Here is a 26,178-nt window from a genome sequence, read left to right as displayed (position 1 = left end):
TATTAATTATTTTAATATCTCTCTAATCAGGTGGAATTTCCCCAAACCATTTGTGGGTCTTGGAGATCTCATGTGCTTTAGCCACTCCACCATTTTTCATGGCTAGAGCACATCCGATGCTTCCACAAATCAACACTCCCTCTTAGCGAGGAATGTGCTCTAGTAATGCTCCACCACTGAATATCACACTGATCCTTCCGCACCGGTACCTGTGCTAATGCTTGGCCTGCTGCCCAACATCCACTGCACTGCTGCTTCCTGTACTGCTTCCCATGACCCTGCCACTGCCACTGCTACATTTGTACTGCAGCTCCCTCTCAACATGTTGCCCATAGCACTGCCATTGCTAACTGCTGCACTGCAACTCATTTACCAAGAAGTAAGTAACTGATCTACCCAAATTCTGACATCCTTGTCAGTCCGAAAGCCTCCTGATGCTGAAGCTACCTCTGCTGCTATCCTGTGCTCCCTCTGCTGCCTCTGCACTGCTGCAAACACCTTTGTGCCTCTCACACTGTTGCAAACACCTCTGTGCCTCTCACACTATTGCAACCTCCTCTGTGCCTCTCACACTGCTGCAAACACCTCTGTGCCTCTCGCATTGCTGCAACCCCCACTGTGCTGCTACAAACCTCTGCACTCTAGCACTGCCTTGTTGCTCCATCGCATCTTGCTTCTACCGACATCCGTCATCCTGCTACTATCATTCGAGGCTCTCGTAGCTGGATATGATCCAAGAGTTTGGGCACTTCAAAGATCATGCCCCTCATCTTCTGTAGTCCTCCTAACTACAGCTCGATGTCAACCCATCTCTTCTTTAGAGGTGCATGAGCACTCATGGCACAGTTGTCATTAGTCTCGACTTCTTTCTCCGCCTTAGCTAGAGATGCCTTGGAGTCAAAAGCCTCTCCCTTGTTCTTCTTCCTAGGACACTGGGTTGCATAATGACCCAGCTCCCCACAATGGAAGCACTTCACCTTGGAGATATCCTTCTTCTTCCTCTTCCCTTGCTGTCACGCAGATGCCAGAGCTGCATCCTCCTCCTCCTCTTTCTTGATTCGACCTCCTTTGCCACTTTTCCCCGCCTTAGTCAACTGTCTGATCTCTTCTTGGCGAAGAGCTACCCACATCTCTTCCCATCCTAGAAGATTAGCTCTGCCCAAAATGCTTTGGACAAATGTCTCCCACTCCTTGGAGACTGCATTTAGGGCGGTTCTCACTAGGAAATCCCGATCCTGTGTGGCCTCTATGGAAGTAAGTTGGTCCCGAATCTGCAACAATCTGAGGAGGTATAGATCTATTTGCTCCCCCTTTTGCATCTGATACGATCGCAGCTGATCCTCCAATAGCATCTTCCGTTGCATGGAAGTGCCCTGATACAATGTCGTCAAAGTATCCCACATCTCCTTTTCCGTGTTCTTTTCGGTAATATGTGGTACAACATGATCCTTGACCCCATCAAGGATTATGCACTTTGCCCTTGCCATTGCATCCTCATACTTCTCATTATTAGCTGGGTCTACTGGGATAGCCATGGTTCTCAAGGCGAAGCCCTTGATGCGATGTCTATCCAGGATTGACAAGATCCTGGCCTTCCAGATGACAAAGTTGGAAGCCCCATCCAACCTGTCCTGATCCCTCAATCCGTTCATTGCCATCTCCGCTCCTCTTCTGGACTCCCTCTGAGATTCAACTTCCCTCCTGGAAATCTCCCTCTAAGTCTTGATTTCCTTGCTGGAAATCTTCCTGCCAAATGTCGAACCGCTCCTCTCCAATCCTCTTTGCAACTGCAACTCGGATTTGGATTTCTTGGCTAGAAATCTGTCAAGGTAGCAACTCCCTCTACCTTGGTTATGTCCCGTTAGGCACTGTTATGCTTCGACAGAAACAACATCCCACCAACTTCCCAGTTCACAATCTGCCCACAGCTCCCTAGGCCCCAACAACTGAAGAAACTGAGCCTTCCAGCTCTGCGCAATCCCGACAAAGGTTGAATCACTCCTCTAGCCAATTGCGTCAAGCCTACCTGGCTGAGTAGGATGACGTGGCTCTTCGTGAGCCTCTTCTGCCTCTCTCTGCCTCTGCACTGGCCCTCTCTCTGGCTCAAAATGATGACGCAGGCCCTCTGCGTCACTTCTTCTCTGCTGCCTTTTGCTTAGGAGCAGCTCTGTCTCTCGGGACAGCTGCTACTACTGCAAATTTTCGATATTGCTGATGCCTTCAGTCCTCCTGTGATCTGCAATCCTCTGATACCATGTTGAAATTTCTAAGTCTAACACGTTAGAAATCCCTACTGCATTATCTGGTTTATTTCACCTACTTGTTTATTTCTTAACAAGTTATTTATACATATAAATATTGAAAATAAACACAAATGCAACCTTAACTCATATACAGATCAACAACTGAAATACTAGACAAACACACAAGGGACACCGTTATTTTTGGACAATCGTCCCCGGAAAACCCAATGTGGGAAAACCGATGCAGTAGTTCTGAGGGTTTATTATTATGCAGATTTCTTGAGTACAACTAGGGTGCCGAATTGGCTCACCCAACAAAGATTGTTACACGACAATAATACCTCTTCTCAGAGACAGATATTCATCTAGTTTGCCCCACGAAAATCCTTCCGGCACTTCTCCTAGGCATTGCGTCAACCTTGCTAACCTTAGCGTAGCTTTGGAACTCTTTGTGTTAGCCTCCTCCCTCTCTGCGTCAGCTATCTGGCCTCCTGCGTCACCCACGCAAGCCCCTCTGCCTCTGCGCAGTCTCTAGTTACCTCTGCATGGCTTCTATTGCCTCTGCGTCAGCCTCTTCAGTCACTGCGCTGACCCTCAAGCACTATCTCTACCTATCTGCTATGTACTCACTGCCCCTCATTGCAACAGATCACTTGTTCGAATTTTCTCAGCAAGCCCCGCTCCAGAAAATTGAACTGACTGATCAATCTTGGTGTGTCTCCAATTGACCCTCAAGCCTCCTCTTATACTTTTCCTGTTGAGTCTCCAATGGCCGAGATTAAGTCTCTAATCAACGGCTAAGATTAGATTTGGCTTGATCCATGTCATTTAGAACATTCTTACCCAGTTTTATATTAATGCTCATTAATATTTTAATTTTCCTAAGTTTAGACTTAGGAACCCATTTAAAAATATTAATTATTTTAATATCTTTGTAACCAGGTGGAATTTCCCCAAACCATTTCTGGGTTTTGGAGATCTCATGTGCTTTAGCCTCTCCACCAATTTTCATGGCTAGAGCACATCCGATGCTACCACAAATCAAAAAATCTGAGTTTAATCTTGTTGATGAATAGAGTTGACTTGGGATTCTAATTTTTGGCATAATATCTTGTGTTAATGATCATTGGTGGAGAAGTTGATTTACTTGTGGAATATTGTTAAAGTTTATAGTTGTGTCGTTTAACATTTATCTTTCTTAAGATTGTATCTAAATATTTTTGAGTACTCTTGTTTTAATAATTCACAAAAGGTACTTGAGTAACTTACACAATCCTAATCCAAGATAAATTTCACTCGTCATATTGCATTTAGCATACTATGTCTAGATTGCACTACTAATTTACCTCCTAGCATAAGCTAGGTTGATAGAAACATAGAGGAACCCTTCTCATCTAGCTTAAGGGGCCTCGATAACTCTCCAGTGGTTAACACATTGACCTTGCAGTTGTTAGAGCCACAGTCTCTGCAGTGCCGGAGGCATTAGGTGATAGGAGCACAACATAAGGTATCGTTAATCATGCCTTAGTCTGCTTCCTATTGGCCTCCTTCCCACAACCTACCTTTGAGCCCAACTTCAAAATAGTGAAGGGAAGGTTACATCTAGATTAGGCTTTTAACTAAAAATAAATAAGATCTCTGCATCACACATAGGTCATAAGGTTTGCACATCATTTAGGTTAGTCAATTATCTCAAGCAGCGGGCGTTCATCTGGTCATTTGGTTCCAATTTACTATAAGAAAGAATTTGTGACTCCATTAAGGCACTGGTCTCATACTTTAAAATCTAATCGAATCAATAACATTGCTTAAATTCAATCAACTGGCTAGGCCACTCATCCGTGTCTCCCAAACAAGTTGGTTTCCAACTTGTTTTCCTTCATCTCATTCCATAGAGACTAGCCCCCATAGCCTGTTGTTAGGATACAATTAGAACGGAGTGGTCGGGGATGAGAGTGAAAACCCCCGTCCTAAGCATTGTCGCGGGGCCTATACAATCCGGGTGACAACAGGACCAAAAGTAGGGACTGTTGCATCAATTCAACCAGATTGCTTTCTTTTGACCTTGAAGCACCGCTTCCAAATGGTCTTTTGACATTTTTACCTAATGCACATCTGTTGCATACTCCTTCATGATCCTCCTTGAGTTTGAGGATGCCATTCACCATTGAATTTAGAGTTGGTAACATTTTGTAGTGAAGTTGACCAAACCTTCTATGCCAAAATTCACATGGAACTAAAGCTTGAGAGAGAGGAGTCAACAATATGTAGAGTCTTCTTTCATGAATCCCTATCATCGTTGCACTTTCTATGCTATAGTTTTTATCCCATACTACAACCTTTCCATCTATAAAAGCGACTCTATCTCCCATATCTTCTAGACATGAAATGGAAAGTAGATTCTTTTACAAACCTGGAACAAATAGGATGTTGTTGAGATGAATACTTCCTCCATTCTCTAGCTCCAACAAGGTTGATCCAATAACTCTTCCAGGATAGCTCTTCTTGTCACCAAACTCAACAGAGTAAGAAGATTTCACTCTTGATAAGGTCTTTAGTTGCTTGTGTTCACCAATCATACGTCTTGATGCTCCACTGTTGATTACCCAAATGTTTTCATCTTCAAATGTGCTAGTAAGAGCTGAGAATATTCCTTCGTCCTTTTTAGATGTCTTGGTCATATCATTCTTGATAAATAGGAGATTCCACAATGCCTTGATGCCCTTCTTGAGATGACTTGCTTCCATAGAACACTTCTTTAGAAACTTCTTCAAGGGAGTAGTGATCTTCATCATGCCCTTAGCCAACCTTAGCTCTGATACCATGTTGAGAAATCTATAGGGCAATAGTTAGGATGATTTCTCTTTAGCTTGATAACTGCTTGTGATGTCTTTTTACCTTTTCTTACTTATTAGCTTCTTCTTGTATTATTATGTTATTCTTATCATCAAACAATTACCAAAACAAGATCAACAGTACACAAGAACACAAGATATAGCCTGCAAACCAGGGCCAAAACCTCTCCACTTCAGAGGAAAATCCACAAATCTCTTCTCTTCTTATAGATTCTTCAATTGAAGAATTCCAAGACCTCTAGACTAAGACCAATACCTCTCTAGGACCAAGTTCGACCTTCTTGATGATGTGCTTCCCTTGTCCAAGTCCAACCCAATCAAATCTCTTTTAATTTCACAACTTCGACCCCCAACAACAAAATTTCAGCCTCTACTGCAGGTCTGAAATTTTCCAACTTTTGCCCTCTAGATTAGGGCAACGTTATCCCTTAGGATCTCTCCTCCTACTAAAACCCAAAGACAAGTAGAGAGGAAGAGATCCCAAGTGTGTTGAAATGACTTGAAGGCCACCTCTGTTTATACTAAATCATTGAGCACAAGTGGGGTTTATTTAGTTGCTGGCCGACCTTGACGAATTGTTCCATAACACAAATAAATTCATATCTCCATGAATACTTATTGGAATCAGATGATCTTTAGATCAATCCTACACCTCTCAATGAGAGGGATCTAAGTAAAATATCAACTTCCATTAATAAGATGACCCATGTGGAGTTTGGCCCTAGTTGTCAATTTTAACACTCCCTCTCAACTAGGGATAACTCCATCCGCTGATCCATATGTCCGACTGTACTATCTCTGCCATTAGTGCCCTGCACTGCTCTGCTCTGCTGACCCATGAAGAAGAAGAATTGATTGAGAATGTCTCATACCATTCTCTATTGACCCGAAGTCAGTTTCATTTGAAGAGAGTGTGTCACATCACTCTTACTGCCCGAAGTCAGTTTTATTGATCCCAGATCAATATCACAAGAGAGTGTCTCAAACCACTCATACTGATCCCAAATCAGTTTCATTGATCTTAGATCAATGGAGGTCATCCTAGCATAGGGAGTATGTTAGATACATTGATGCGTCCATTGATAGTACTAATATGGTCCCTAACCCCATTTCCTTGCTCATTGATCAGATGAGAGGTACTTCCCATGAGTCCCAGACTGCATGGGTAGGATGCCTCGACGGGAGAACTAATCATCCTGTCCACAGGAGAACGAATCATCCTGCCCCATAGTTGCCACAGAACTAATCATCCCGACCCATAGGAGAACTAATCATCCTGTTTCACAGTTGCCACTGGAGAACTAATCATCCCGGCCCACAGGAGAACTAATCATCCTGTTTCACAGTTGCCACGGGAGAACTAATTATCCTGTTCCACAGTTGCCATGGGAGAACTAATCATCCTGGTCCATAGGAGAACTAATCATCCTGTTCCACAGTTGCCACGGGAGAACTAATCATCCTGGCCCACAGGAGAAGGTTGAACCTGTCATCTTGTACATAGCGCACCACTAGGGGAGGGTGAGTCGCCCTGTGGTCATATGTTGCTCCAATAAGTACCCCAAGCCCCCCAGAACTCCTAGAGCTCAATGCATGCAACATGCAGGACCCTTATAAGAAGGTCTCTGAACGACTCCAAGTCATTTGGGAAAGTCACAGATTTGACCTTTCCCCGGAGCTTTGACAAAATGTCTGCGACCTGTACATTAGTCTCAATGCGATGGAGCCTCCTCACTCATCGACTTACCATATCCCAAATAAGGCAATATCTAATGTCTATTTGCTGAGCAATCATCGAATATAAGATTCCTCAATAACTGAATCCCCCCTCTGGTTGTCATAGAGAATCATAGTGGTATTCATCATGTGTACAAACAGCTCACTTAAGAGCTTCTGCAACCATGTAGCTTCATACGAGATCATACTCGTAGCTATGTATTCGGTCTCGGTGGTGCTTATAACAACCGACTTCTACTTCCTGCTCATCCATGATATAGAAGCAGAATTCAAAGAGAACCAACACTGAGAAGTGCTCTAGTGATCCTCCACACTGCCTGCCCAGTCAGCATTCGAATAATCATGCAGTTTCATATTTCCGGCAGTGTATTTCAATCCATGAGAGATTGTGCCCCGAAGATATCTCAGAAGATTCTTGGCACCAATCAAGTGAGGCTCAACCAAATATGAGCTCACCATGCTAACTGCAAAACATATGTCCAGATGGAAGTTCACTAAGAACATCAACGCGAATGAGTTTATGAAACTCAGAGGCATTTCCCAAATCTGGTCCAACATCACTACCATATAACTTCTGAAAGTTAAGATCCTCGAGGTAGTCACAGGCTTGCAGTTTATCATTCCACATCCGGAATCCAACTCCCTCTTACTTTTGCAAATGAGAGGGCTTGCACCTGTTAGAAATAGGTCGTCCTCATAAGGTGCTAGTCTGAGAGGTCTATCATCCACAACCTTCGGGTAATGGTTTGGATTGGTTTCACTCCTAGTGAACCTCAGCTTCATCAGACATCTATCAATCCTCTCATACAACGCCCTGGGTGTTTTGCTTCAAGCCATAGAGGGCTTTCTTCCACCTGTATATATGAGATTCCCGATCATGAATCTCAAACTCCTCGGGTTGTTCCAAACTTGTGGACCTGCTGCATGAGGGGAATGGTCCCCTTATAAGATTTTCCTTCGGTACATCTCAAACATGTACCTTCATGCTCTTCTTGAATTCAGGCATCCCTATCACCATCTGACTCACATCGGGTAGGGCCCCATAGGTAGACCTCCGGTGTTATAGATGCGATATGTCAATTGACATGATACCCAATGGACCATCCTGCAACTTGATACAAATTGCCAACCCTGAACCCATGAGAAAAAGCATCTTTGAAATTTCTATTTTTTAACACGTGCCTTTCCATCGATGAGTGCCACCCTGTAACTTTTGACTACCATTGCTGAAATGGACACCAGGTTCTTCTTGCGATCAGGTACATAAAAGAGATTCTATAAATGAATCAACTTACCCTCATTCAATTGAGGGGTAACATTCCCTACACCCTTTCCGGGATAGGTGGCATTGGCTCCAAATATAATCCCACGATTGTTTCCATCTCTACCAAACTAGAGAGTGCACCCTTCTATTCGATGACGTGCCTTGAAGCACTACAATCAATAAGCTAGATTCCCAAAGAATCTGAAGGAAAGGGCCAATGCAAGATAACGCTTCTTTATCTTATCAAAAACAACATTTGATTCTTCATACCTGGGGTTCCTTGCTTTCTTTGAAGAGTCGTCCATTTCCTTGATGACTTGCATTAACTATCATTCCTTTGATCATTGAAGATGTCCCTGGAATGATTGTTATCATCATCAAGTGATGTGTCCTTGCCAGTCGGACACTCCTTCACATAATGGCCGAACTACCTTTCCTTTCATCCTTAGATCCAGACTTCCCAATGAAGTGATCTTTAGGTAGGCCATCAGAAACTTCTGCTGCGCCATTCTGATAATATTTTCTCCTTCGACTTCACCCTCGGTGAATTTGAAGAGGGGTGATGAATCCACTAATCCTTTTGTCCTTTCCCAACTGTCTTCGGTGATTGCTTTTTCGCTCTTGCTTGGGCATTGTCTTCACCTCAGCTCTGATACCATGTTAATTTTAGGTATGTTCTATGCTTAGAGCAATTTATTTCAATTTTCACAGTTAGCTCAATATCTTTTCTAGATTAGCAATCACATCAGCATTGAAGTAAACTGCAGATAGAACATAAACATAAATTGTAGAAGACAAGCCAAGACAAGAGGACACAAGATGTGGCGCTAGCCAGGGACAAACCCCAATGTGGGGAAACCCTTGATCAATTCTTCTTATATGTTCTTCAATAGTTCAACAGAGAGAGAGAGAGATAGTACGTTTACAACAAAAGTCAACACTTTGACTTATCTAGATAAGAGCATAGATCATCTCTAAGAAGATGATACATGAGATTAGTTGAAGACATGCTGCTTCAACTGATTCTCCAAGGTGACTCCTTCACCTATCGTTGTGCTGCATTTCGTCATCATGCTGTACCTCACCACACTGCACCATGCTGCACCCATCATCACTATGCTGCATCTCATCACGCTTCATTAATCATTACTGTACCCATCACTGTACTGCATTATGTGCCATTGTTGCACCATGTTGTCATACTGACCTATGTGTTGGCTGCACCTTACTTGCTTGTTGTCCTTTGCTTGCTTGTTGTCCCTAGCATGGTTGTTGTCCTTAGCATGCTTGTTGTTGCATGCTAGCTGTAACAATGCATGCTTGGTGTATTTGCTGCGAAGTACCATACAACTGTCCCAATGTTAGTTAGTTGTAACTTGCATGCTGCTCTTCTTCGGAGACAGATGCTCTGGCTGTTCCAACAGTGCCCGGTAGTTCCCACAGTTCCGGCTGTTCTCGGCAGTTCCCGACAGTTCCGGCAGTTCTGGCAATTCCGGTTGTTCCGGCTTCTGCCCTCTAGATTAGGGCAGCATTATCCCTTAGGATCTCTCCTCCTACTAAAACCCGAAGACAAGTAGAGAGGAAGAGATCCCAAGTGTGTTGAAATGACTTGAAGGCCACCTCTATTTATACTAAAACATTGAGCACAAGTGGGGTCTATTTGGTTGCTGGTCGACCTTGACGAATTGTCCCATAACACAAATAAATTCATATCTCCATGAATACTTATCAGAATTGGATGATCTTTAGATCAATCCTACACCTCTCAATGAGAGGGATCCAAGAAAAATATCGGCTTCCATTAATAAGATGATCCACATGAAGTTTGGCCCTAGTTGCCAATTTTAACACTCTACCTCATACTCACTGCCCCTTGCTGCAACTCTGATCACTGATTCGATTTCTCTTAGCAAACCCCGGTCTAGAAAATCGAATGACTGATCACTCTGGTGTATCTCCAACTGACCCTCAAGCCTCCTCTTATACTTTTTCCATTGAGTCTTCAATGGCCGAGATTACATCTCTAATCAAAGACTAAGATTAGATTTGGCTTGATCCATGTAATTAGAACCTTTTAACCTAGTTTTATATTAATACCCATTAATATTTTTCTTTCCTAAGTTTAGACTTAGGAACCCATTAAAAATATTAATTATTTTAATATCTCCTTTGCTGGGCAGAATTTCCCCAAACCATTTTTGGGTCTTGGAGATCTCATGTGCTTTAGCCTCTCCACCAATTTTCATGGCTAGAGCACATTTGATGCTACCACAAATCAACACTCCCTCTTAGCGATGAAAGTGCTCTAGTAATACTCCACCACTGAGCATCACCCTGATTATACGACATCGGTACCTGTGCTGATGCTAGGCCTTCCTGCCCAACGTCCTTTTCACTGCTGCATCCTGTACTAGTGCCCATGGCTCTGCCACTGCCACTGCTACATCCGTACGACAACTCCCTCTCCGTCCATGCTGCTACTGGTCCTTTCTCCCAACACTGCATATGCACTGCAATTCTCTCTCATCATGCTGCATCGTGCTACTACTACTGCACTGCAACTCAGTTACTGAGAAGTAAGTAATTGATCCACCCAACTACTGACATCCTTGTCAGGCTAGAAATCGTCCCGATGCTGAAGCTCTCACTGTTGCTATCCTGTGCTCCCTGTGCTGCTGCAACAATTTTGTGCCTCTTGCACCACTGCAAACCTCTTTGTGCCTTCCTGCACTGCTGCAACCTCCTTTGTGCCTCTCACATTACTGCAACCCTCTCTGTGTTGCTTGGGAATGCTGCACTCTAGCACTCTCTACCGCTTCATCCACATCGCTTCTACTGACATCCGTCATCCTGCTACTGTCACTTCGGGGCTCCCGTAGCTAGGTATGATCCAAGAGTTTGGGTACCTCAAGGATCCTGCCCCTCATCGCCTGTAGTCTTCCTGACTACAGCTCTATGTCTCCCCACCTCTTCTGTAGAGGTACATGAACACTCATGGCATAATCATCATCATCCACTACCTCCTTTTCCGCCTTCGCTGGCGCTGCCTTGGAGTTAGGTGCTTCTCCCTTATTCTTCTTCCTTAGACACTGGTTCGCATAATGCCCCAGTTCCCCACAGTTAAAGCACTTTATCTTAGAGAGGTCCTTTTTCTTCCTCTTCCCCTTCTCCCCCGTAGATGCTAGAGCTGCATCCTCTTCTTCCTCTTTCTTGATCCGAGCTCCTTTGCTGCTACTTCCCATCTTGGTCAGTTGCCTGATCTCTTCGTGGCGAAGAGCTGCCCACAATTCTTCCCAATCTGGAAGATTCGCTCTGCCTGGAATGCTCTGGACGAATGTCTCACACTCCTCGGAGACTGCGTTTAGGGCGGTCCTCACCATCAACTCCTGATCTGGCGTGGCCCCTTTGGAAGTCAGTTGGTCTCGGATTTGCTGCAACCTGCTGAGGAATTGATCTACCTGCTCCCCCTTCTGCATTTGGTACGACCGCAGCTGATTCTCCAGTAGCATCTTCCTTTGCACAGAAGTGCCTTGATACAATGTCTTCAAGGTATCCCACATTTCCTTTGCTATCTCCTTCTCGGCAATACGCTAGACTACATGATCCTTGACCCCATCAAGGATTATGCATTTCGCCTTGGCCATTGCATCCTCATACCTTTCGTTGTCAGCTGGGTCGACTGGGATAGCCACGGTTCTCAAGGCGAAGACCTTGATGTGATGTCTATCTAGAACGGACAGGATCTTGGCCTTCTAGATGACAAATTTGGACGCCTCGTCCAACCTGTCTTGATACCTTAGTCCATTCATGGCCATCACTCTGCTCTTCTTTTCAACTCCTCTGAGTCTCTACTTCCCTCCTGGAAGTTCTCTCTTCGACTCCTTCTATGTCTCTACTTCCCTCTTGGAAGTTCTCTGCTAGACTCCCTCTGAGTCTCGATTTCCCTCCTAGAAATCCTCCTGCCAACCGTCGAATCGCACCTCTCTGATCTCCTATGCACCTGCAACACTGATCTGGATTCCTTGGCTAGAAATCTGCCTAGGTAGCGACTCCCTCTACCTTGGTTTTGCCCCGTTAGGGACTGTTCTGTCTCAACAACAACAACACCCCACTAGCTTCACTCTCTTCAATCTGCCCACAACTTTCTATTCCCCAACAACTGAAGAACGGAGCCTCTAGGCTCTGCGCAATCCTGGGAAGGCTGATTTGTTCCCTCAGCCAATTGTGTCAACCCTCCTGGTCTCTGCGTGGCTCTTCGTGAGCCTCTTCTGCCTTCTTCTTCCTTTGCGCTGGCCTCTCTCTGGCTCAAACTGATGACGTAGGCCCTCTGTGTCAACCCTTCTCTGCTGCTTTCTGCCTAGGAACAACTTCTGTCACTCGGGACAACTGTTTCTGTTGCAAATTCTCTGATTCAGCTAGCGCCTTCAGCTCTCCTGTGATCTGCAACGCTCTGATACCATGTTGAAATTTCTAAGTATTACCCGTTAGAAATTTTATTTGTATTCTCTGGTTTATTTCGCCTACTTGTTTAATTACTAACAAGTTATTTAACCATATAAACATTGAAATAAACACAATATAGTCTCGACCATCTACAAATCAACAACTGAAAGAAATAAACGAGCACACAAGGGACACTGTTATTTTTGGACAATCGTCCCCGGAAAAACCCAACTTGGGAAAACCGATGCAGCAGTTCTAAGGGTTTTTATTATTAAGCAACTTTTCTTGAGTACACTGGGTGCCAAACTGGCTCACCCGATAGAGATAAAAAATCCAGCAGTAATACCTCTCTTCAGAAGTAGATATTTTGAAAGTCTGCCCCATGAAACCCTCTCCAGCACAATTTGAAGCACTGAGTTAGCCCCCTTCTTGGCCTTTGCGTTAGCCTGAAACCCTTTGCGTCAGCCATCTGAGGCTCTGTGCAACCTCTCTAGCCCTTAGGGTCACTTCTGCAGCCTCTGCGTGGATGACTTAGGCCCTTCTGGCATCTGCGTAGTCACTGCTGGCTTTGCGTGGCTCCCTCTAGCTCTGCGTCTGCCTCTCTGCTTTTGCGCTGGTCTTCTGACACTATCTCTGCCTCTCTGCCTCGTACTCACTACCCCTCGCTGCAACTTTGATCATTGATTCGATTTCTTTTAACAAACCCCACTCTAGAAAATCGAATGACTGATCACTCTAGTGTATTTCCAATTGACCCTCAAGCCTCCTCTTATACTTTTTCTGTTGAGTCTTCAATGGCCGAGATTACATCTCTAATCAACGGCTAAGATTAGATTTGGCTTGATCCATATCATTTAGAACCTTCTAACCCAATTTTATATTAATGCCCATTAATATTTTTATTTTCCTAAGTTTAGACTTAGGAACCCATTGAAAATATTAATTATTTTAATATCTTCTTCACTGGGCAGAATTTCCCCAAACCATTTCTGGGTCTTGGAGATATCATGTGCTTTAGCCTCTCCACCAATTTTCATGGCTAGAGCACATCTGATGTTACCCCAAATCAACAATATTCTCATTCTTTCTCTATTATGTATGTTATCTCTCTCACCTTATCTATCTTACCATCCTCTCTTTCTAAGGTAGTACCAAACTCTTGGTAGGGAATATCATAGCATAGTGAAGATCTCGTTAGTTCATAGTATCCCTATTAATGGAGTGGACCCTTTGGTTTGAATGGATGGATGTTCCTTCTACTTATAAAATATAAGATAAACATGGTTATGCATGAACGACTTGAATAATCCACTATATAAGTCAAATACTTACATTAGAGCCCACTGAATTACCCCAAATTCTATTAGTCACATAATATATTACTAATTTTAGCCACCTTAGCTTACTTTAAACGTAGTGTTGAAAAGCTTTTAGCTTTTCTTTTAGGCGTTTATGCTAAGGTTAGACAGCTTTCAATATAAGCATATTTTCATGAGCCTAGGTATGAAAATGAATCCAACTCTATGATTTATATCAGCCTAACCTTGTGGTGATTTTGTGCAAATTTATTGTAAGTATCTTCTTTCATCTTATATTTGTTATAGAATTTTGGTTTCATTGAAATTGTCACCAAAGTATTGTTGTATCTTTTATGGCTCTAGCCTCTAACATCTCCTTTGACAAGATTATCATCAAGTTTCTATTGAGGAACCTAGATGTAGCTTCCTCCCATATCGTCTCCAATTTGATTGAAAGATGCTAGGGTTTGAGGAGTTGAGAAACCTAATTATAGCTTTATCTCTCTCCTTTAAATCACTTTCATTAGTCCTCTTCCATAGATTTTATCCTCATACTGCACTAGCCCTTGATTGGAAAATGCACTAGTCCATTACTGTGTTAATTCCATCAAAGTAAAACCCTAAATTTCTTTTTTAATATTTTCTAAGGTAAATTGGTGTTGGGTTACAACAATATTTACATTTTCAGCATTATTTACTTTTAACCTTATAGCCTTAGGATTAGATTTTGCATACACTAAATTGGAAAAGTATAAATATTTTCATGCATCTTTCGACTATTAATTAGGACTGACATCTAGGGTTTTTGTTGTTGTTTTATGTATTTTCAACCATTGAAAAGTTGTTGTCATCTATTTCCTAGTCTACTCATTGATTAACCCTTATTTTTTATTTATCTATTATTAATTTTGGGCTGTTTTGCTATTGCTATTATAAATATTTGGATGCTCTAATTGTGCTAATTAAAACCCTAGTTTATAACAACAATTTGTAATATATAAATAACATGTGTTAGGGAACCATTTGAGCACTCTAGATTTAGCCATAGGGTCTTTTGAACTCATTGTCTTGGATTTAAATTTTATCACACTTGAAACCCTAATTATTGAACATTTATTCTTGTGTATATTTTATATTAAAACCCTTAGTGGGTATGTAGCTCGGGGACACTTGGGTTATCTAATCCCTAAGATCTGCTAGCAAACCCTTCCTTGTGGGGATAATATCTTACCACAGAATAGTAGGGAACAGTTGCTAAGGTGACAGTGGTAACTGATCCCATTGTTGTTATTAATCTAGAGTGCTTAGTGTGACTTTCCACTAAGGTGCTAGATTTTGTAGTAACATGGACCGGATTCCATCTTCTACACTCAAGCATCAGACACTACACCTTTACATTTTGTAATTGCATATTATTTAATTTAGTAAGTATTGCTTTCAATTGCATATAATTTGTTCCTTTTTGAGTTGATAATGAATTTAGCCTGAATTTATATCACTCTTGAGTGGTTTAATTAGTATTGACAATGAGAGTACCTGACTAATCATTCTCTTCAGCTAACACGTTATTTAGTTTTTTGTTAACTTTTGCTTTCTGTTTTATTTCCTTTTACTTTCAGCAAGCAACCTGCACTTGCTTTCATTTATTTAATCTGTACTTGCTGCATGCAATTGAATTTCCCTTTGGAACAAAATAAAAATATAGACATTTTGTTTATTTTATAATTTATGTACCCGGTACCATAACTGGATGGCAAATAACATGGAATTGGAACTTGTGAATTAGAGTTTTAGGCTTGGTTACTCCTGCCTGTTGTCAAGGATGTAAAATCCCTGTGAACAAGGCCTTGGAAAGCATGCTTATTGAAGGGGTAACTGGTGTTTATATGCAAGAATTTTTTCTTGGATGAAAGTTTCAGTGGGATTTAGGACAGATCTGAGCTGAAATCAAAATTTTCTTTCACTGTGTTTTTTCCTTTTCATGCTAGATTCTGGAAATGCTCTATTTTGGCAACATCTTTCTCTGAAATTTTTGCAATGTTCCAAGCAGGGGATTTTTTTTGGAACAGATTGTCTGTAATTTCATCTATGTTTTACCTGTCTAAGATGCATTTATGGATGATATATGGATTCTGGACATATAAGATTTGAACTGTCACAAAAACAAGTATCCTGAAATTGTGACAAGCAGAATCCTTTTTCTTACAGCCAGGATATTTGCAAACCCTTTTACCTGATAATGCTCCAGAATATCCGGAAACATTGGAGAGTGTTCTTACTGGTAATGATACTCATGACTTTAACTTTTTCGCTTTCTTGGAATTTTGCTGGTGTATTTTATTTTACTCTTTCATCACGAGGGCTTCCCATTCGGACATGATGTTCAGCTGTATATCTATTATTAGTTTGTAAGACTTGGTAAGCTATTTAATAGTCCATGCAATGTTTTTAAAAAGTCTCGTTCTAATCTTTTAATGTTGCAAGTTTTGCAGATATTCAGAATAAGATCATACCGGGTATTACACATTGGCAGAGTCCTAATTTTTTTGCCTTTTATCCTTCAAATAGCAGCACTGCCGGCCTCCTTGGGGAAATGCTAAGCGGTGGTTTTAGTGTTATTGGTTTTAGTTGGATATCATCTCCTGCTGCCACGGAGCTTGAAGCCATAGTTCTAGACTGGCTGGGAAAAATTATAAATCTTCCTGAGGCTTTTCTGTTATCTGGTATATAGGATCTGATGTTTTCTTCAGTTACAAATGCTAATGGTAGTGTTAATACTAGGAATGACAGACTAGATATATAAGAAATGTGGTTTTCTTGCATATTTCTTTATATTGACTTATTTTTACCTACTGCCTATGAAAAAAGAAACTGATTCCTCTTGCAACCTAGGAACCTGTACGTTATAGGTGCAGTATTGCACATGTATTCTGGTAGTTTAATTTCATTTGTATGGGCTTGGTATGAATCACTTTTTACTTGAATGCTATGTGAATAGGTGATGTTCATTAGTGGATAATAAAAATAATGAAGCTGTAGTAAGACTGTTGGAAATATCGAGAGGGGGATGAATCAGTATTTCACTTACAATTAGTTTATTTTTAAATTATTAGAACAAGAACAATAGAACAAGAAATCAGCGCATCACAAGAACAGTAGACAACAAATTTTTTAGGTGGAAACCCTTATGGGAGAAAAACCACTTCTCTAATATTTTTGAGTACAAAATATGCTTCAACTCCAACTGAAAGGGAAGCCCCAACTCCCTAGTACTCTAGAAAAGAGTTCAATTTACCAGCTCCAACTGGAAGGACGCTCCAATGCCTTGGCTTTACCAGCTCCTACTGGAAGGATGCTCCAACGCTTTGTGCAGGCTCCAACATGTCCTAGCACCACCCTAAATATGATAATAAAATGGACGGACAACTGTGGGCTCCCGTACCATGGATAATGAACCACTTACAGTGATATTCAATCAAACCCTTACTTCAGATAAAAATCAGACTTCTTCAACCTGCTGCCAAATAATGCGTCGATGAAAAATTTAGCAACAATCTGTACCTCAAAGGTAATGATTCCTTCAATCTTTGCCTTCTTGTAGATGTCCTTTGCTGACACCACTGTCCAAAATTTCACTACTGTAACCCTCTGGTCACTGCCTGTTCTTCTAGTTAGAACTGCTCTTTATACTGCTTTAGAAACCTTTATGAGTCGCACAAGTTTTGAAAGAGTCTTCCTTTGAACCAATTAAAAAATGAGGTCTGTCATATTAATCCTTGTTCACTGAGTGACATTGCAAAATTATACCATGGTTTGTCAAAGATGCAAGACCCTTAGAACATTGTTCAAGTCAACAACCTTTTGTCCCAAGAAATATATGTCAATACAATATTGTTCCAAAAGTTAAACAAGATTTGAGTAGTCTTCAAAACTAGGGCATAACAAGACCTTTTGTTAATTTTAGGCAACAATGGTATGGTCTATGCTTTAGAGCAATTTTACTTCAATTTCTTTATTAGCCTAGTATCAATATTCAGATTAGCAATCACATCAACTTGATAGTAAAATGCAAATAGAACATAAACATAAACAGTAAAAGACAAGCCAAGACAAGAGGACACAAGATGTGGCACCAGCGAGGGACAAACCCCAATGTGGGGAAATCTTTGATCAAATTTTCTTTTAGTCTTCAATAATTCAGCGGAGAGAGAGATAGTACAATTTACAAATCTGATAATTTATAACAGCAGCAAAAGAGCCCTAACCAGAAAAGTCAACGCTGGTCAACATGACAGATTTGACCCTCAACAAACCGGTCAACTTTAGTCAACTTCAGCCTCCAAACAACAAGATAAAACAGCCCTCAAAACAGTCAAATTCAGCCCAGTCAAAGTCTGGTTCAACAACCCATCTGTGGTCAGCCCTAGTTGCAGTCAACGTTGGTCAAACTGTCCAGAAATTCGGTCTCCTGAAATTTTGGCCTCTTGAAATTTTGCTCTCCTAAAAGTTCGGCATTTTGAAATTTCGCTGTTCTGAAATTTTGGCCTTCTGAAATTTCGCTCTCCTTAAATTTTGGAAAAATGTGGAGAGAGAGGACCAAAAATCCATAATACCCAATCGAAAAGGAGAGAGATAGAGAAGTGTGAAGATGAGTGTGTCCAAATGATGCTAAGGCATCATGAATTTATAGCAAACGTTGAGGATGAATAGACGTGATTGTTGGGCTTCTGAGCTTACATAAGTTTGCTGGCCGACCTTGACAATTTGTCCATAATCAAGATAAATTCATAACTTCATTTGTACATGTCAGAATTGGATGATCTTTAGATCAATCCTACACCTCTCGGAGAGAGGAATCTAAGAAAAATATCAGCTGTATTAATAAGATGACCCATGTGGAGTTTGGCCCTAGTTGCCAATTTTAACACTCCCTCTCAACTAGGGAGAATTCCATCTGCTAATCCATTTGCCAGTCTGTACTATCTTTGCCATCAATGCACTGCTCTGCACTACTCTGCTCTGCTTTGTTGAACTGTGAAGAAGAAGAAGTGATCGAGAGTGTATCATACCTTTCTCTACTGACCCAAAGTCAGTCCCAAATAAAAGAGAGTGTCTCATACCACTCTTACTGACTCGAAGTTAGTTCCAATCAAAAGAGAGTGTTTCATACCACTCTTACTGACCCAAAGTCAGTTCCAATCAAAAGAGAGTGTCTCATTCCACTCTTACTGACCCGGAGTCAGTTCCCATTGATCCTAGATCAATATCGGGCATTACGAATTTATAGCAAACGTTGAGGATGAATAAACATGACTGTTGGGCTTCTGAGCTTACATAAGTTTGCTGGCCAACCTTGACAATTTGTCCATAATCAAAATAAATTCATAACTTCATTTGTACATGTCGGAATCGGATGATCTTTAGATCAATCCTACACCTCTCTGTAGTGGCCGTATTAAATTAAGAGCCATTACTGAACTGTGAAACTGTAAAGATTGCTGAAACTGTCTGAAATGGTATTAATAGATTTGACGAAGTACTTACCTGGTCTGCTACGGTTGTTGCGATGAGGATGCTGCAGAACTTCTCCAGCACTCTCGTTACCGAATGACCAAAACCACCCAGCCAAACCGAGTATACCTAGATACTCAATCCAGTATGCTTCTCAACCGATGCATACCGTTCCCCCGTGCCCAGAGACTTCAAAACAAGTAAGGCTCAATAGTTCCGAATTATAAGCAGTATGGATAAATTTCCTCTCCTTCTTCCTTCAACAACACTCTCCTTCTTCCTTCAACAACACCCGGTTCAGTTTTTCCACTTACAGCAAATACAACCTTCCCCATCCACAGGCAAAGAACACAACCCCCCTTTTGAAATCCTCCTTCCTCCCTTTAAATAGCAGAGGTCCCTCCCTCTCTACGCATCTGCTCACCGCCTTTATGAAAGGATAAGATTTTTGTTAGGCGGTGATTGCTTTGTCATGATTTTTGCTTTTAATTGAATCAGATCCTCACAACATCGAATGGTGTCACTTTAATTATGACAGTTGGTACTTTAATTTTTTAAATAGTATAAGACCATGATGATTCTAAATATTACATATTATTTTATGTTTTATAAAATATCAAGTTTAATCATAAGGTTTATGGGTTTAGTTTTATTAGTATACATTTTGGGTTATATGTAAACATATGAATAAACTCAACTATATTTCTTACTGAGTGTATATTTCTTCTATTTACGAGAATTAGGTATTTAATTAACACCTTTGATAATTAATTCATTTATCTTATATTTAGACATTCTCCATGAATAGTCGATATATAGTCGATAGATATATAGATATATAGATATATAGATATATATATATATACTAGTGCAATGTATATGATGCATGCATATGTAGCTATCATATGTATGCCTCACATGCATGCTAATATTGCTATGTTGTTCGTGATTTGAGATGGGTTGTTACATACACCCCTCCTTCAAAAGAACTTCGTCCCGAAGTTAAGGGTTTATAAAGTATATTGATAATTCCTTTAGGGTATGTAAGGATTGTATTATGTGATTGAATTTTCATTTATGATCGTGAGGACACTTTAAAATTTGTGATTTTGAACGCTGATAGATTTCTAATTTTAATGGTCATGCCTTGCCCAAACCAGGTTCCCAAGCTATTCTAAAATCATCCTATCCTTCCTAATCTCTTCCGCTCCCATCCTATCCGTCCTCTACTGGAGTATGCCATGGCGTCAGCTATACTGACCTAACCATGCATAAACTCTAAGGATGGCAGCGTCGACTATATCGACCTGATTTCCCAGTAGGCATCCGGCAATCATCATCACACGTCTAGGGGAGCGTGACTCGCACAATCCTCCCATGACCCCAGGTTTTAGAGGATAAACGGTGGGCAACACCTCCACCCCTCCCAGTAGAATCAGGGTTAATACCCCATCATGGAATCTCTTTGAGCCTTAATTGTTCTGAAGTTTCTGTCATCACGTGGTCATTTTGGTAACGGATTTTATCTGCAATCATAAACACTTGTCCATGCATTTATAACATGTGCATTAATATTTTCAAAAACACATAGCTTATGTATATTTCATACATGTCATCTAAAGTATAACATACTTTGCCATAATCTATTCATGTCATTAGCTTTCATATTTAAAATATAATCATTCTTTCGTGTATTGTCTGTGCATAAAACTTATGACTTTAAATTGCTAACTGACACTTGATATTTGATCTTACGAGCACATATCGTTATGTTCCAAACATTCATTGATCTGTATGTGTTTGCTCCAGTAACAACTAACTGGGTTATTGTCTTACTTGGTAACAAAATGCATCATATGGACAGTCATTAGCAAAGACAAATCTCAATTCCTTCTTTTTAACAATACTGTTATTTGTTGTGTTCTTTTATATATAAATTGTTTGAAATACCTAGCTCAAAGTATGGTATGCAACACATTTTGGGAACATATTTTGAACTCAACATTTCCTTTAACAATAATACACCGAACATTGCTCTATGTTTAAATGGTAGTACTCTTTCAATACCTTGGCCCTATGGGTTGAATTTATGCTCATGGAACCTTTGCTCAGGTTGTATTCATCACTTATCTTATTGCTAAATTAGGTCTGAATGTTGCGTAGTATCCGTTCCTATTGACTGATTCACTACCAAGGAGTTGATATTCATGCCAAGTGAACTACTGTTTCCAGATCTTTTGCCAGCGCACATTCCAGGGTCCGAACTTAAGTTCTATGCATTATACCAGTTATTTTTATGCCTCTATATGAATGAGTTAATGGCTGTTTGCAATTCTGAGTTAGTTCCTCATCACATGGTGTTTAATAGCAGTGTATTCCTTGTTGAATAATTGTGAATGGTATATATAACCGCTTGAGCTCAATTGGCTGGTTCTGTTATCATTTAACTGGAAGTATAGTGGAAAACTGTTTACCTACAGCTAACAGATAACAACTGATGTGCAAAAAAAAGATCACTGTAACCTTCACACAAAACTCAGAAATTTATTAGAAACTAAGAGAATATACAGGAGGGAATCCTACATCTTTTACTGTGGTATTGTGATAATAATATGGCTAAATTATGTATAACAGCTGGGGTAATTTTTGAGTAAGGAAGATATTATATGTGACTCTTTAGAGGTCTCATTTGAATGTTATTTGTCCACTGTATATATATATTTTCTGAAGTAAAAACTATTAAGAAAACACCTACAGAAGTTTTCATACAAACTTGAAGAAAGGTCTCATAGAAGAACTTATACAAACTCAATTATCAAAGAGGAATATCTACGTGGTTGACAGGTACAGAGGAGTGAGTCCCCTAGTAATTATAAAGGAGGATGACTAAACATTTAAAATGAATATCTAGAAGATTGTAAGAATATAAACATCATTACCAATTGTTTGTTATAGGAGCATAAATAATAATAAAAACGAATCCATTCAAGCAAAATTTACAAATACAAGAGACTAATAATAATTAAAAGAATAATATCAAAATATTCAAGAAAGTACTTATCTCTAGAGAATACGTCAACTCCTTTTCGTTCAACTCTTCAAGGAGTTAATCTCGTCCTTGGTCCAAATATGTCAGGACATCCTTCCCAACAAGCATTTTCTCTAGCTTCCCAGTAACCACCAGAATACTTATAAGTGCTTTGGTCATTCTCCCTTCTGAACCAACGGGGCTTCCATCCCTTCTCTTGCAGTTTGTAAGCCTGTCTCTGTTTCTGTTCAAGTCGCAACTTTTCAGCATTCGCTAGATCATATTCTCCACATTCAAGATGGCGTTGATCAGGTCTCAGCCTGGAATCTGTGGGTGGTAACTTCTCCTTAAGTCCAGGTGTCAGCTCATTCAATGTTATAGCAAACGAGGTTAAATTGTATCTCGTGGGACATTCTGGGGGATCATTTTTCCTCCATAAAATCGCAGCCTCTGACATATGATCATAACTCTTGGATTTTACTGCAACATCTCCCATTACAAAATACATGCTTTCATCCCACTTTCCAACCAAAGTTGCTAACTTGTCCCTACTTCTATCATGGACATAACCTTGTACTTGGTGAGGATTTCTTTCAATAATAGCTTGTTCTTTGAATTTCAGTTTGCATGAAAGTCTATTCCCTTTGATATGCATTACTCCATAATGATCACAATTGACTTTTCCTAGAATAAGATTGTAAATTGTCGTTGTCACCTTACTCCACTGGAAAACTTCCCCATCATCAAATTCAAGAGTAAGAATGCCAACAGGTTCTACTTGAATAGATCGTCCCCAGAATTTGCTTTTCAATGTACTATCACCCCAGAAAACCCAGCCTCTCCCTAATAAAACGCTCCCAGAAATCTCCAAACAGAGGCCTATCAATGGCCTTCAATCTTTCCTTTGTTGCTGCATCCACACTTACATAGAGCTGGGTTACAGGCTTTAATGATTTAATCGCCTCTGGAAATTGAGCATTTGTCACTAAAAAGGTAGAAATCCGCTTTCTATGCAATTCATCGATCAGCGTGTTAATCTCAGGGTACATGATAGGCTCACCCACAAGAGACAGAGCACAATGCCTTGGAGTCAGGCCTTCAGTCAACCTTTCCTCCTTCACCCTTAAGATGGAAGATTTCTCTAAAGGTTCCTATATATGGAACAGTATGCAGAAGCCCAAGTATAAAGTGTCATGATGTTCTGGCAATCACTGGAACACCTTTCATTTGTTTTATCATCTTAATATGTTGATCAATAGCACCTTCAACAATCTGTAAGGGATCATCCATTTTCCCACGCCAGCTCTTTCCTACAGGATTGGTGTGATGTCCCCAGCAAAATACACATTTATTGGCACAAGCTAAGCTAGGTGTTGCTTCCATGCACCTTTTTGCAGAGCTTGATGACTTGATGGAGAATATATTTGCATGCACCACATGATGTATCGTAAAAGTCCATTACAACCTATGAAACAAAACAGTTTCTTCTGTTGTTGGGCATCATTAACTACTTTCTCAAATTCCTTGTCGTTATGCACCTCCCGCACACACTGAACAGGGCAGGTAACTTCCGCCTCTGCTTCGAGTACCTCTGCTTCCGATGACTCTCAATGCCATAGAATGAGTGCTTGTAACAACCACCTTGCCCACGTAGTTGTGCCTTGGTCCATCTACATAACTTTACTCCACTGTGAGACCCTATTATTTTGTATCCCTGCTTCTCTAAGTTTGCACGGACGATGGGCGTAACCATAGCCTTTGGTCCATTATCGTTGGGAGAATTGTGTTTGTCTTCATCAGAAATCCTATTAAGCCCATTAACCTTTCCAAATTGCTTTCTGCCGACGCCATTTTTAATGGAAAACGAAGCTTTGCCGGCAATGTCTTCTAGATCAACCAAGGCAGCATCTTCGGGGTCATTCTCTTTGTCTTCCTCTGAATCTTCACCGCTGTAGTCATCAGAAACCTCTTCAAGGACTCCATTACTTTTACTGCTAATTACTTCATGGGGTTCATTTGTTAAAGATTTCACAAGTAGACGGCTCCAGTTTCCGAAGGTCTCGTCTAAGTTTCCTCCGTCTTGGCCCCCTTCTCCCAGGGGAATAATTTCCACTCCTCTAAGATCCGTCATTTGACGGTGAAACGCCCTCGCCGTAGTATTGTAGGTCGGACCGTAGGCCTTACTGCCGACGCCAAAGACTGCAAATTTACAGTCGGAAAGAAGCCCTGCTCCGACTCTGAAATCCTTTGAGCTCTCTTCTAGCCACTGTGCAAAGAACGCTGCGTTGTCAGGCGCTTTTCCATCTTCCCATGTCGACGCAACTATGATCACAAGTTTCTCCTTGGCTATGTCCTCTGGCTCATATGACCGTGGGTCGACGACCTCCGCTTTAATGTTATTCTCCAGCAAAAGCTTTGAGAGTCCACGAGCGAGAGCCTCTGAGGTTCCTGTTTGGGAAGCAAACAGAAGCTTTCCAGGCGTATTCGATCCACAGCTTGCAGAATTCGAACAATTCTCTTGGGGTTGGGCCGTGAGCGAACTGCAGCAGCCGTTGGGTTGAGTTGCGGAGAAGATTCGGGACTTAGACCTGCAACAGGGTTTAGAGTTTACTTGCTGCTGTGATTGTAGATGCTTTCGACGGGATTTTCTGAGACGTGTGGATTTCCAGAGGCACCAAAATGAGGCGGAGACAATCGCCACCAGTACAACGCGAGCTGCCCCCGACGAACTCCACCGCCTTGCCTCCATTGCAAACTCTGGCTAAATCCCACACTGCAGTCCGTTATCTCAAAATTAAATATATAGGATCGACTGAAAGCCCTTATAAAACGCTTTTTATGAGAATGGTCCCCAGGATTGCAGGGTTCTGATCATGATCAGGTGACAGGAGCAACAGAAGACCTGCAACCCCGAGTTGTGAGAAGAATAGGCCCGTTGCGTGTGCGACGGAGATGCAAAGACGACGTCGCGGGAATTGGCAACTGAACGTTGTGAGACACCCATTTTTTTAACACTTCGAAGAATTGTTTGCCGCAGCTTGTTTCAAAACCTCATAAACCAGATAAATGTCAGAGAAGAATCATTGAAAGAAAGAAAGAAAACCCCGACGAATAGAATTGAATTCCGATAAACAATTGAACTGTCACGGGCGTAGGAAGCGAATGCAGGAGTAAAGCAATAATTTATTTAATAAAATTTCCCTGGTCACAAGGACAGGGGTTTGAAATTGCATTACGGAAGCAATACCAGTACCAAATAGGTTAGAAATTTCATCAATCTTCACAAAATCAAGCTTCACAATGGACAATTTTACCCAGCAGAATTTAACCACAGAATTTACACAAGCGTAGGGCCTGTGAGGTCGCAGGGTTTGAACGACGGGCTCTGATACCATATGTAGTGGCCGTACTAAATTAAGAGCCATTACTGAACTGTGAAACTGTAAAGATTGCTGAAACTGTCTGAAATGGTATTAATAGATTTGACGAAGTACTTACCTGGTCTGCTACGGCTGTTGCGATGAGGATGCTGCAGAACTTCTCCAGCGCTCTCGTTACCGAATGACCAAAAACCACCCAGCCAAACCGAGTATACCTAGATACTCAATCCAGTATGCTTCTCAACCGATGCATACCGTTCCCCCGTGCCCAGAGACTTCAAAACAAGTAAGGCTCAATAGTTCCGAATTATAAGCAGTATGGATAAATTTCCTCTCCTTCTTCCTTCAACAGCACCCGGTTCAGTTTTTCCACTTACAGCAAATACAACCTTCCCCATCCACAGGCAAAGAACACACCC

General features: G+C 41.2%; 2 protein-coding genes and 1 pseudogene across 7 annotated transcripts in view; 1 reads left to right on the top strand and 2 right to left on the bottom strand.

Annotated features, from left to right (window-relative positions):
* AAS (Pyridoxal phosphate (PLP)-dependent transferases superfamily protein) overlaps nt 1–26,178 on the top strand; it is a 526,642-nt gene that overhangs the window by 6,042 nt on the left and 494,422 nt on the right. For all 6 annotated transcript variants that reach the window (XR_016267022.1, XR_016267021.1, XM_089459844.1 and 3 more), the window contains exons 3-4: nt 16,049–16,121; nt 16,333–16,563. Coding sequence is in view for 4 of the 6 variants with exons in the window: in XM_089459844.1 (XP_089315970.1) it covers nt 16,049–16,121; nt 16,333–16,563 (304 nt within the window). In the remaining 2 variants the exon portion in view is untranslated. The remainder of the gene's footprint in view (nt 1–16,048; nt 16,122–16,332; nt 16,564–26,178) is intronic.
* LOC149252949 (oxysterol-binding protein-related protein 2A-like) lies at nt 22,450–23,226 on the bottom strand (the record flags this gene model as incomplete). Its single annotated transcript, XM_089460907.1, has 1 exon — nt 22,450–23,226. A coding segment is annotated over one exon (777 nt), but the record flags the coding sequence as incomplete, so codon positions are not given.
* On the bottom strand, nt 23,228–25,231 carry LOC149252948 (S-adenosyl-L-methionine-dependent tRNA 4-demethylwyosine synthase pseudogene; annotated as a pseudogene).

Source organism: Pinus tabuliformis, chromosome 7, assembly GCF_031772625.1.
Source record: "Pinus tabuliformis cultivar Carrire ecotype Pingquan chromosome 7, CPIR1, whole genome shotgun sequence".
Lineage (NCBI taxonomy): Eukaryota > Viridiplantae > Streptophyta > Pinopsida > Pinales > Pinaceae > Pinus > Pinus tabuliformis.
This window is presented reverse-complemented; position numbering and strand designations above follow the sequence as displayed.